General features: G+C 32.4%; 1 protein-coding gene across 7 annotated transcripts in view; it reads left to right on the forward strand.

Moving 5' to 3' along the window:
• Positions 1–10,410, forward strand: part of LOC111043535 (WD repeat-containing protein 47) — a 248,489-nt gene extending 238,079 nt beyond the window's left edge. For all 7 annotated transcript variants that reach the window (XM_039430732.1, XM_039430733.1, XM_039430736.1 and 4 more), the window contains 3 exons: positions 1,784–1,920; positions 5,277–5,496; positions 6,750–10,410. In XM_039430732.1, the coding sequence (XP_039286666.1) occupies positions 1,784–1,920; positions 5,277–5,496; positions 6,750–6,895 (503 nt within the window). In that variant the 3' untranslated portion in view covers positions 6,896–10,410. The remainder of the gene's footprint in view (positions 1–1,783; positions 1,921–5,276; positions 5,497–6,749) is intronic.
• The last annotated feature ends 3,810 nt before the right edge of the window (positions 10,411–14,220 follow it).

Raw genomic sequence — 14,220 nt, forward strand, 5'->3', positions numbered from 1 at the left:
ATATGCCACTGCCGTCAAGTTGTCCCCCCGACTACTTGACACCTACTGGACCGGAGGTGTCAACTAGTCCCGACCGTAAACGACAACTTGACACCTCGCACCCTTACGACAGGGTGTCCCCCCGACTAGTTGTCACCTCATCAGAAAGGAGACAACTAGACGGGTATGGCTCACGTCAACTTGTCCCCTAAAAACCGGTTTTAAAAGGGGTGTCAAGTAGTCGGGGTGGCACCTAGTCGCGTACCCAACTTATCGTATTATTTTCTATAGAGAAAAGATAGCATAAGAAGATATCTTATGGTATCCACTCTCACCCGTCCAAAACAGTAATAATAGACAGTATTCAACAGTAATCGGCTTGAGTTAACAAAAAATTGGGTTGGAATTTGGAACATGGACGACCATGGGATATCTTCTTATGCTATCTTTTCTCTAAGCATTCACGTTGTAAACCTCACTCTCACTTGTATGATACGTTATGCGGAGTCCAGACTAAAATATTGCCTGGTGATGATAATGTGCTTAGTCTTGACTAATTTTCTCAAAATCGTCTCGAGTAAATTATTGAATCATGACACTGAAGTTGATTCATATTGATCTAGGTTGGCACATGATTTGATTCATAATTATTGTTTGAATCAAACCCTCAGTGATTGATATTAATATTTGCTCAAGATTCGTAGTTGTATAGTTCTTTAGACTATTTTTGTTCAACCAATTGCTATGTATCCACTGGCAATTGAATGAATCCAATCCTCAAGATTCTTCTCATATACCGGGTGTTTCAAAAAGAATAACCCAATTTCAAACAGTTATATTTATTTTAAAAAATCGTGCACACAACCATTTATATTTCTCAATCAGCAGATACTTGTTTTACTTGAACATCTTAATAAATTCAATGATGACGTTGAATTATTTAACCTTCTGCAAATAAGAACATTATATATAGAGTGTTTCAAAAAGAATGACCAAATTTTAAAAAGGTATATTTATTTGAAAAAATGGTGCTCACAAACCAATTTTATATCAAATTACTCACAGATGTATCAAGTTTATGATGATGTATTATAAGTGTTATATGTGCCCTCCTTTTGGATGACACAAGGATGTACATCCTTTCCTCAACACCAACTTGCCTCAACGTTGGATTCGGCGCACAGGACCGCAAGACTTGGCTATGCATTCCTGGCCTCCACGGTCACCTGACATAACACCGTATGATTTTCTCCTGTGGGATACGTTAAGGATCGTGTTTATGATCCTCCCTTAGCACTTGATATTTAGGAACTAAGAACCAGGGTAACTGATTCAGTAGCTACAGTCCGAGAAGACATCTTGCGAACAGTCTGGAATGAATCAGTGACGGTTTCTACCGTCTAGATGTCGTCCGAGCCTCAGAAGGAGGGCACATGGAACACTTATAATAAACCATCATAAACTTGATGCTTCTGTGAGTAATTTGATGTAAAATTGGTTTGTGAGCACCATTTTTTTTAATGAATATAACTGTTTAAAATTAGGTCATTCTTTTTGAAACACTATATCATGTTCTTATTTGCAGAAGGTTAAATAATTCAACGTTATCATTGAATTTATTAAGATGTTCAAGTATCTGCTGATTGAGAAATTTTGTATTAGTTCTCTATTTCAATGAATTTATAACCATAGAATAACTAAGCATTTTAGTCTGTGGTTAGGACTGTTTAGGTAAGATCTGTGCTATAACTTTCAGTTTTCCAATTGGCATTTTATTGATTGGTGTGTGGTTGTTGCGTTGCAGGGCATGTATTAACGCTGTATAACTGGGGAGGCGCCATGTTCGTGAGTGGATCGCAGGATCGGACGATTCGCTTCTGGGACCTGCGGGCGAGGGGCTGCATCAACGTCGTCACACCGCTCACATCCCCCGCCACAAGGGTCAGCACCACATTTCACTAATATTCACATTAATTTAATGTACTGCATCATTCTACAAACTATTCACTGCTCCAGTCTCACATTCCTGAAACAACTGACGTTGTTCAATTGAAATATTTCATTGTTGATGGAAATATGAATAATTTGTCAATTCAAACATGAATTAAATTATAGTTTACTCACAAACACATACTGAAATTTGGATTTGTTGCAATATTGATAGGACTTGAAAGAGCTTCATTGATCGTTGCTTACTCATTTTCAGGTTGTTTTACTCATTTTACTCAGGTTCATGAATTGCAAATATAATTCAAGTTGAGGATTCATCTATCATGAAAAACAGCCACCATTGTTGTAAAATAATCACATACAATTATTTAATTGAATATTTTTCATTCCATTTACTCGAATATGCAAGTCAGAACATGTGAAACAATTCGTAAAACTATCATAATCACAAATAAGTAGTTAGAAAGGATAGAGTATTTTCATTCTAACTGTTCAAAAACACAATACAGAACAGGTAGAAATAAAAAAACACAAATTGTAAAACAAAAACATGTAAATGAACTATAATATTCAAATTCAAATTCATTTTATTTCCAGAAAGTACATTTACAATATATTCCCTGAAACTCCCTCTAATATGGAGCAAGTCTGTGCTTAGAGGAGGAGTACAATAATACAACAATACAACAATACAACAATAGGTACAATACAAGAAAGAAAAAGTTGACTTTCTATTGCTGTAGTTTACAAGCATAAGCTATTCAAACATATTCACATACAATAATACTAACACATAAAACAATTGAAAGGAATATAATCTCAAATTCTTAGCCAATAATAATAGAAATAGATTAAATAAACAAAAACTGATTGCTTCCTTTTTTTGTCATAGTTCTGGAAACATTACCGATGTAGGCCTACTCAATGCACTCACACATTTAAAAACAAAATGATTTCTACTATACATAATTATTAACATGAATAGGAGAATAATAATCACTTCTCATAACATATGTCTCTATGGTACTTATATATTATAATATAAGATCTACTCATATATAATATTGATCCTTAATCAGGATCAATACTAAACTGCATTCAAAAGCAATGCCAATTCTGAGTTAATATCAGTAGAGAAAAGGAACTTTGCAGCTGTAACTAGAAGCATTTCTGATTGATTTTTACTTTCCTTGCCCTATTACCATAGGTAAGGAAAGTATTGATTTCCAAAAAAAATTAAGGTAACCTAATTTCAAGATTTCTATACGTTTCAAGGTCCCCTGAGTCCAAAAACATGATTTTTGGGTGTGTGTGTGTGTGTGTGTGTGTGTGTGTGTATGTCTGTGAACACGATAACTCCATTCCTAATCAACCGATTTTTTGAGATTCAGAATAGATATTGGAAACCAACAAATGAATTGCCTAATTGTGATAACTATCTTCAATGATGGAATGACGCCATTGTTGTCATGTTGTGGAAAATCTACATCTACCATGTCTTCGTGTCGTCTGCAAATCAGATAGCTTTTTGAATGCCGAGGCATACGTGGATCGCGTCCACAAGGACGTACAGTGAATGTTGAGGCATATGTACATACGATTGTTCGCGCGAATCTGTACGGACGTGTGTACAAGGCTTAAGAAATTCAATAAAATTGAATTCGCAATGGCGGAAAAAATGGCGGATAATTACTAAAAAACCATGTTTTTCACGGTTTTCTCGAAAACGGCTCTAACGATTTTCTTCAAATCTATACTATGGATAGCTATTTATAAGCCCTATCAACTGACATGAGTCTCATTTCTGGGAAAATTGCAGGAGCTGCGTAATATTCTTGTGAAAAATGGCGGATAATGACTAAAGAACCATGCTATGCACGGTTTTCTCGAAAACGGCTCTAACGATTTTCTTCAAATTCATACCATGGATAGCTATTTATAAGCCCTATCAACTGACATGAGTCTCATTCCTGGGAAAATTGCAGGAGCTCCGTAATATTATTGAGAAAAATGGCGGATAATTACTAAAAAAACATGTTTTTCACGATTTTCTCAAAATGACTTGACCGATTTTTTTTTCAAATTCATACTCTGTATAGTTATTCATCAGCTCTATCAACTGGCATGAGTCTCCTTACTGGGAAACTAATGGGGGTCCACCCCATCCTTGAGAAATGGACTTAGTAACCTCCTTCTTGTGTATGAGGTAGGTAGGTAGCGCAGTTCATAAAAAGAACACATAGTCGAGATATTTCATCTGTAGAACAGCTGTTTTGACGACTTTAAAAAAATGACGACTAAAAAAAAATCATTTCACAATAATTTACACAAAGGAAAAAGTACTCTGAAAACAATTATATATACACATATACAAAAGTCTGATCGTAGTTTCAAATATGAGCAAGGAAAGTTGTGTGAGTGTACCACACCAGATTTTTTCTCTTAATTCTGGCGGCAATTTATTTAATAATCTTGGGGCCAGATAGTAGAAATGTTGAATGAAAAAGACTAAGAAATTGTCTAAAACCTCAGATTTATTGATACTTAGAAAGACCGTTTTCGGTTATTACACCATTGTCAATCTCTATGAGTTTGACCATATGACTGATCATAGTTTGACCATTATGAGTTTAAACATATGTTATGAGTTTATCAGAGATTGACAATGGTGTAATAACCGAAACCGGTCTTTCTAAATATCAATAAATCTGTGGTTTTTGACAATTTCTTAGTCTTTTTCATTCAATATGAATAATTACCACAATATCAACTTCTCAACTACACAAAAAGTAATAGAAATGTCGCTGCTCTGTAGTGGTTTCCCTTCTTGTCTCCTCTACCATTGCTGACACCATCCTTCTAGTTTGATGTGCATGAGGCAACATTGTAAAACTATCCTTTCTACACATGAATAGAATCGACCCCTTGATGTACAGCTTTTTTATGCTAAAAACCCTTGCTGTGACAAATAGTTCCTTTGATGAATAATATGGATCCTTTTTCAACAGTATTCTTAGAACTATTCTATGCGCCCTATTAAGTGATTCAACAGTTGTAGGAAAGGCTGCACCCCATGCCACAATACCATACTGTGAACCATAATAGAGCCTTTATTGGTTCCCAACACTTTACAATAATAAAAAAAACATGAAAAATTAAATTGGATAAATGAACTATAAAATTATGCTGATAGCGTGAAGTGAATGTGAGTGATTTGATTGTATGTGAGGAGATGCTGTGGTATTTCTCCATTGATTTTGAACAAATATAGTTGTCAATTATTGGCAACATCAACCTGTCTTATTATTTCAAGAATATCAGTGTATTTATGGTTATATTAATGGCAGGGCTCGCCAGTGGCAGCAGTGTGCGTGGAGCCATCCGGCCGTCTGCTGGTGTCAGGCCACGAGGACGCCAGCTGTGTGCTGTTCGATGTGCGAGGCGGCCGCACTCTGCAGACGTTCAAGCCGCATACGGCCGACGTCCGCTCCATCCGCTTCTCACCCAGCGCATACTACCTGCTCACCGCTGGCTACGACAATCGACTTGTGCTCACTGATCTACAAGGTAACTCAAATATATTCTACATCAGGGATACTTGATAATTCTATTATAAATACATAATCTCTGTAGTGTGTGCAAACCGTAGGCTAGCCACTAATAGTGAAGCATACACGATCAAAATTCATGACGTCATACATTATTATGTCATCACAGGATAAGGCTTCTAGCGAAATTTATTGAGGTTAGGTTTTTGTATTTCCGATTTATTGTTTTTTTCTTCGCTAAACCTAACTTTATAAACATTTTGCTCGATGCCTTCGCCTGTGAGGATAGAACTATGTATGACGTCATGCATGTTCAACCGTTAGTGGTCAACCTTAATTTACAGCATTATGGAGTGACAGTGCTGCCAGATTTCACATAATCCAAAAAGCGGAGTTTGAACAGTTTGTTGACACTCTACTGTTGTTATACATATACATAAAAATGAAACCTCCACAACATATTAACTCAATAAAATAGATCACTAAGCATAATAATATCATCAAGTTCGAAAGGAATGATTTTGGAAATAAATAGATTAGGTACTAGTGAATTTTCCATCTATTGTATTGATTCAATCGATAGCCTATACATATATTCAATTTTCGGTTTTTATTCATCATTTCAATAAAATAGAAAGAAAAATAAAAATCAGTACCCTTTTTGTATTATTTTAACACAACTTTTAATTTTAATTTTCTTTCTATTTATATTACAAGAAAAGCCCTATACAGAAAAGACATCTAAATCAATTACAATACTTACATGAAAATAAATACTTACAATACTTCATTCACAACTACAACCAAACATTTCAGAAAATAGAAAATCTTAAAAGACACTGTGTCTTTCCCCTTATTCAAACAGTCTGTGTCTGTGGTAATATCTACACCAAGAAGTAGTTCAGAAAAGTGGTTCATTTTTAAAAACTTAAAAATGGATTGAACATCCGAAACTAGTTGTTTTTGTATTTTATATTAAAAGTTCAAAAAAATTGTATTATTTTTCAACTAATAAATCAAGTAAGCCCTGAAGAAATACGTTACTAGAAAATATAGAACAGAGAAATTTGAAGAACAAGCAATTTCAATTTATTTTATGAAAAACGTACATGGCTCTTCGCAGTTATTAGATGTAAAACTGAATTATGTGGATTTATTGATTTATTTAATAATGTAAAATGATTATACTTTTATGTAAAGGCAAAACAGGCTTACGCCCAAAATTGTCCCCTTTTAAATGTATATTTTATGAGATTTATTGTTATTTTGCAGGAGATCTGACAACACCGCTACCAAGCGTGGTGGTAGCCCAACACCAGGACAAGGTGATCTCGGGCCGCTGGCATCCGGTCGACTTTTCCTTCCTGAGCACCAGCGCAGACAGGACGGCCACACTCTGGGCCCTGCCGCCTGTCTAAACTCATCACCACATCACCACAGGATCAACCGAGAGAGGAACGAATAGGCTGTTCAGAGTAAACCAATTTCAAGGTCATCCTAGCCTCATCAATGAATGTTTGTAGTTGAACCAAATATTGAGGCAACATTATCAATAGAATGTTTGAGGCCTGTATAAACATTTATTTTCTTCTGGTAAAGAAATTTATTACATTGCACATTTAGAGCCGCTTGCGCAGTGAGAGATTTAACTGAATTAAATCAGTTGGTGGTTTAATCTGAAAATGGAACACGTTATAACAAGCGAGACATAATATGGACTTGATCCAGTTTCAACTGAGAATCCGTTTAAATTGATAGTGTGCAAACCACACATGCACTTAGGTTCAGTTGCACAAAAGCATGTTGAATTTTAACCGTGATTAAATGCCACGAGAATCAATATTGCAGAAGCCTGTTTTTAAAAGAAACCTTTAAAAAAAGACATCTCTGATTGGTACTCGTGGCATTTAATCATTTTTATTTAACATGCTTTTCTGTAAACGAGCCATAGTGTGTAAGTTATCTACTTTTCCTAAATCACAGTACGGTACTCCTTTGCTTTATAAAACAGAAAATGAGTCAATGTATTAGACTATTGAGTCGATTATGTGGCTCATCGTTTGCTTCACATTTAGAGAGCGCTTAGTGTGATCCTTGGCTCAATATTATAACATTTTCAAATTCCTATAAAACATGTCTCTGGTCTAAAATTATAAATTCAATTTTTCATATCAGTCTAAATTGTTTTTGTGGACAGTGATTAGAAAATCAATAAATCTCAAAAAATTCTCATAAAATAATTTTTTCAAACATTAAATCACCATTAAATTGTTGTGATATGTGAATAGAAGGCTGCCCACCATAGCCGATTCCAATTTATTGCCGTTTTCGTAGACAGCCTTAAGAATGATTCAATGCTCTCTCTATTGTCTGTGGGCTCTACCCAAAAATGTGTTATTTTATGATTAGGCAAGACGTTTGTTACACAGCATGATAAGAATTTAATGTAGATATGGAATAATTATTTGACATCTAATAAGCTGCTAATAGTATTATTTGTATTCGACTAAATTGATGGTAATATCTAATTATTATATTTTAATGTTGAATCACAATCAAATGACGATCATGTATTATACTTTATTGATGATTGAAGTATTGTTTATTAAATATATCGATCAATAACTAATTCAAAATTATGATAAAATTAATTCAACATAGCGTTTTTATTAATAATGATGATGATTATTGCAGACTCTGAGAGAAAGTCAGTTTCTGTCTTGTTATTGATTGTCAAGATGATATTGATTGCCAAGATATATTTGTGAAATTTCATTAATTTTTGTAAATTTTTGAAATTAAAAATTAATTTAATCTGATATACGCGTAATTCACTGCTCAGAGTAGTCTAACTATATATATTTTTTAATTCATTTGAAATTATCCTGTGAAATTGTTATTATAATATATTTTAGTAATATTTCTTTGAATGAATTTTCGTTTAATATGACACAAATTTGTTACGGTGTCTTATATTGAAATGATAATTGTAAACATCTTGGTCCATCGTTTGAAGATATTACAAGATTGTTATTACATTACTATGACGTAAAAAATAGAATAGTATTGTTTATAATCATTTTTTTCAAAATACCATTAAAATGTAATTAGTTAACATCTGAACCAATATTACTAATTAATCATTGATAGTTTTTGCTTACTGGTATACTTCTTATTTCTGTATTTGGAATTGTATTGTTTTTCATTTCCTCTTACTAAGTTGTTTCCTGTTAGTCTTCTAGTTATGTTATTCAGCATCGAATTTTCTTCTCTTCGTAATATTATTTTTCTCACTTTTTTAGACAGTTTTATATTGTCAAATCTACTTTAGTATTATTCCTGAAAATTGTGTCAATTCAATTTTTCGTTAATTCATTACAACGACTTTACTATTAATTTTGAAGAACTGTATATTGGTTATTTCCCCATTCACTGTACATTTTGTCACAGTATTTTTTAGGAATTTTGTGAGAACATTTTTTTTACCTTTTTCGTTACATACATTGATTTTTTTGTGCAATTGTACTCGTTGAGAAGCTCTCTTTTTCTTTTTACAGCGAACCTTTATGAAACGATACCAAAAATTTAGTTGTAGTATGTTTATATAGTTAGTTTTGTAAATTGAATCAATCGAGCTTTTCCCTCATCATCAAAACTTGTGGATGTACTCTTTACAAGGCTGAAGTTGGGATCAACAAGGTTCTCATTTTTACACTTTTTATATGAAATGCAATCTAAAATATTCCATTGTCCTATTTTACAAACCGGGTGCAATATTTTTTTGGCAAGAATTTCTTTTTGGGGAAAAATTCTGTTTTGAAATCATATTATTAGTCCTATAAGTGACCAATTTGTTGTATTCAACAGTTTTTCATAAATATTCACTAGTAACTAAGTGACTGAGCAATGTTTCACTAGTAACTAGTTTACTGAATTTATCAAATTTCAAATCAGTTGAAAGTTCAATATGCTTCCTTTTCTAATCGGTTTTTCAAAGTTATAAGACCAAGGTACAAAATCGCCTAAATAGATCAAAAGTATCCTGATGAATTGAATTTCAGTTTCTTCTGAATTGAATTTTGTTTTCGAGATGTATTAACTTTGACAGCTATAATTTAATATTTTGCGAGAATTTGTTTTTTTTTGTTGAATAAAAACTACATTTACATTGATAACATTATTTGTTAATAAGATAGTTAATAATGTTTCAAAATAGTCATCTAATGCATGAATAAATATGCAATTAACATGGATTTATTCATAAATAACAAATCGTTGATACAATTTTTTATACTCCTATACATTTGGATTATAATTCTTAATAATTTGAAAATACGATTAAAATATTTTCTACTATAATACAATAGTATAATATTGTTTTTGCCTCTATAGATTTTTCATATATTATGATAAAATAATAATGTGTTGCATCTGATTTATAATTATAAAATAAAATAGCATCAACTTTCCAAATGTGTACCATATTGTTGATGAAAATTCCCATTCGCATTTCCATAATTGGGACGTTGACGATCATAATCAGATGCATTAATATAAAGCTATTTTTGTAAGAAAACACCATTAATATAATAATAATCACTCAAACACCTCATCATGCTATCTATTGAAATATTATCAATTGTAACAATGCATAACGTATATTTTTTCAATATCTGTATTACTTAATAATATTAAAGAAATGTTTATTCATGTCTGTTATGTTACTGTTATTGTTGGCGTATTCAATGTAAACATGTATTCTTAGCATGTACCTGAGGAAACTATTAAGTTTGAAATTGAAGTTTAACAAACAAACCGCTGTAATATTTTATCTCAATAGATGATTATATGTATTATGGCTTGTATAGTGATTGTTTTATAAAATATGAATAATTTAATAATATCTAAAGTAAAAATAACTTTGACAACTTAATTGTGTTTCTCTGTTTCCTTGCATGCATATTTCAAATCACGAATCAATCTCATTCATTGTTTCATTATTATTTCTAATTAATTCACCCTCCTTGGGAGCCTGACTAGTCTATTCTAAATATTAGTCAGTAACTCTCTGCATTAGGAGGAACAGCTTTATTTGAAAACATCTCACTTCATATTTCAACATTGTAATGTTTTCATCAGTAGATTCATCAGTTTTTTCATTCATTATGATTCGTGAAATCATGAAAGTAGTAACAGTTTCATAAGTTTGTTGCTCATCCAAAAACAAAGATAATTGCTCTTCCTCCTATAACACAAATTCAATCCAATCATTTACTATTTATTTACATTTTACATCATCAGATTTCACGAATTCACATTTCATTGTGTTAGATTTCAGTGGCGTATTAAAATAAATTCATTTTAAATATATATTCATATACCGTGTCAAAATGTTCTATTAATTAGTCAATGTCGTTCATATCACCTCCGTAAATATAAAAGCTAGATCTCCTAACAACTCCAAGTATTTTTCATTCACCAAGCTATGTATTTATTTAAGACTGCCATATTATTTATCTAAACATACTACATCTAAATACTATCTAAACGTACTACAAACAGTAATTTCTCTGTTTATTAAGAAGTGTTTCATGAAATTTCGTTTAATGTTGGAAAAAGTTTTTGAAATTCTCTGCTCAAGAAGCTTTAGATGAGTTGGAAGTTGGAACTATTCATCAAAGATACAATGAATAAACTACATGCTTCAAAAACGTGTGTCACTCCCCTGGATAATATTGATATGTCTACTAGACTGATCGATTGAATGAATGCATTCAAAATTATTGCATACGACAGTCAGTAATGAATACTCTCACGGTTGTAGCCTATAAAAAATATATAGCTCAATTATTGCTACTGATGGTCGGGTATACTACAATTCAGACCATTATCTTCTAATATGCATTTTCACCACTTGTAGACCATAACTAAACGGGCGAAATAGACGCACTGAATGTATTTTGCACATCTTCAAGAATAAAATGCATGTGCATGGCCTCATATTTCGCTCATATATTTACCCCATAAGTGGCAATGCATCCTGTCAAAGAGCTGAAATAATCAGCGCATCTAAGACACCCGTATAGTTGGGGCCGTTGTACTAATACAGGTGGAAGATGATATCGGTTAAAAGTTATGTTGTGAGCCTATGAAGTGTTTATTATTGACTATTGAGATGCTCTCGTCTCAAACTATATCTCTATATAGAGATATAGATATATCAATTATTATATCTCTACACTCAACTGAAGAAAGGTATGCTTGTGTTTATCTAATATTTTTCTTTTTTCTCGCTTATGTTTAAAAGTCACGAACAAAAGGAATTATTAGACCTACGTTTATTTTTTTTTAATTCTTCGTAGATTTTCTATTTGTTCACTAACAAATTATTTACCCAAAATCATCAGACTCATATTATTTCATTGAATTTTAGAATTCAATCGTAATAACATTCTTTGTATGTTTGCTGTACATCTAGTCTATATCATAAGTATTTTACAATATCACGATATTTGATATTGTGGAACATTGCATTTTTAGCATTTTTAATTAGTGGCTCCCAAAAATACTAAATACAGTAATACATTTAAAATAAATAATTGAATTGCATGCAAATGTATGCATTCAAATATTCAATTCTTTTTGTTGATTATTGTTCTTATAATATATTTACATTATATTACACTTTCATTTAATAATTTTCTCAACCTTCATCTTATCAAACCGAATAATCCATTCAATTGTTACAACTTTGCAGCAACTGAACAAGGAATGGAAGGACAAGTTTGGAAAAGTCAAGATGAAATTAAAAGCATTCCACAAGCTTTAGTTTATGATTTAACGAGTAGGAGTATTTTTGACGAATTTTACTTGGAAAAGTCATTTGCCAAAATTATCTCTCACTACCACGTTTAAACTCTCCGATATCAGGTAAGAGTTTTTACCATGCCATACATTTTCACATCGTTAACATTTGATCAATCTATTGATATTCACAATAAAAATAAATACATGTAATTGGACTACTCACGTCCACTATCAATCAAGAACAGTTCCCAACCTCAGAAATATGTTCCCAAGTTAACAACTAGTAAATGAATCATTCTCGAAAAATTTCTTCAATTTGGATGAGCTATTAGAAATAAGTTAGCAATGCAGCAGTATGACACTAGCAGACGTATTTGTTTCTCTATACACATGCCAAAATTTGGCTAGAAGGCAACACACATCTCTAAATAGCCAACACTGTAAAAAACACGAGACAATTAGCTAAAACTGGCACAAAGATGACTCATGTTACGGCTTCATTGTTACTCACAAGTTAATGATTCACTTTATTAAAATTTGATCATAATTTGGTTAAGATAGTTGAATATTTATTGTAGTATGATAGCCATTGCTTAGGAGATTCATGAATGTTTTTCTTTTGCAATTTTTGCAAAGACTTTCAAAAAAGCTCAAACACATTTGACTTGATATGAAGAACATCATTAAGTTCAGAACGGAAACAGTACCTATAGTCCAGTCAATATAGACATAAAAAAGGGGGTGTGCTTGCAATTCATATTGTAGTTCTGATTTTATAATATATTATTTGGGTACATAAGAGAAGTCCAGAACCAATATCTTCATGCAAAATTTCCTTGTGCTAGATACAGAGTGGCCCAAAAACCTCGTATTTTCGGCTCATTTTCCAGTTTTCAGCCATTTCTGCCAAATCTTGTAATCGGACAGGAAAATTTGCTCTTGCCTTTTTTTTAGATTATAAAATCCTGAATAAAATGAGATCATTTGGAACTCTCTATCCCCAATGTGTACTGGGTTATGATTTTTCAAAAATGAGTAAAATTTGAGGAGAAAATCAATTTTGATCAATTTTAGTTTCCGATCAACAATAACTTCCGATTGTTACCATTTAGATGAATAGTTCAAAATTCCTCTGGGCATATTTTTGTGCTCTACAATCTGAAATCAGGTAGAGCGCTCTATCTCATATAGATTTCCAGGTACACCTGACAACAATGCTCCTTGTATTGTGAAAAACACCTAATTTTCAGCTTCAACCATCATCACCAACTACATTGTCCTCACATTGATATTTCGCACAATGACATAAGTTCATGAGATTATGTTCTAAAAGAATCACCCTTTAGATGCACTTCATTTTAGTATTTCCTAGTGGAGAGGCGCGCTTAAGGACACCGCAAGGATCAACATTTCAAACATTAATAATTTTTGACACAATGATCAGATTTCATCGTACTATACTTCATTCTTCTTGGCTCGTCAAGGCGGTTCAAAATCATGCATCATAAGTCGAGTTCGGTCGAAAAATGGAAAAACTATTGTTGAGTGTACCTTAATCACATATTCCAATACACAAAAAATGGCCAGTTTCTATATTCAAATCGGTATCTCGGTAACCCCTCATTATAAAAATCATTATTTGATCTTGAAATGTTCAATAGAATTTTCTCTTTCATCTGTTGTAAATCATTAATGAAAAAGACTGTTCGTAAAGTGAGATTTGATTGTTGAAAAAAATCTGGAAATTGTGGATATTTTTCTCATATTAACGGTTTTGGCAGTTCTATGATAGGAAAAAGTGATTCAAGATGGGTTTTAGGAAACTGTGATCGTAGAGGAAAGAGAAGTGTTTGAAATTTTGATCCTTGAGGTTTCCTTAAGCGCGCCTCTCCACTAGGAAATACTGAAATGAAGTGCATCTAACGGGTGATTCTCA

The sequence above is a fragment of the Nilaparvata lugens genome, chromosome 6 (assembly GCF_014356525.2).
Source record: "Nilaparvata lugens isolate BPH chromosome 6, ASM1435652v1, whole genome shotgun sequence".
Taxonomy (NCBI): domain Eukaryota; kingdom Metazoa; phylum Arthropoda; class Insecta; order Hemiptera; family Delphacidae; genus Nilaparvata; species Nilaparvata lugens.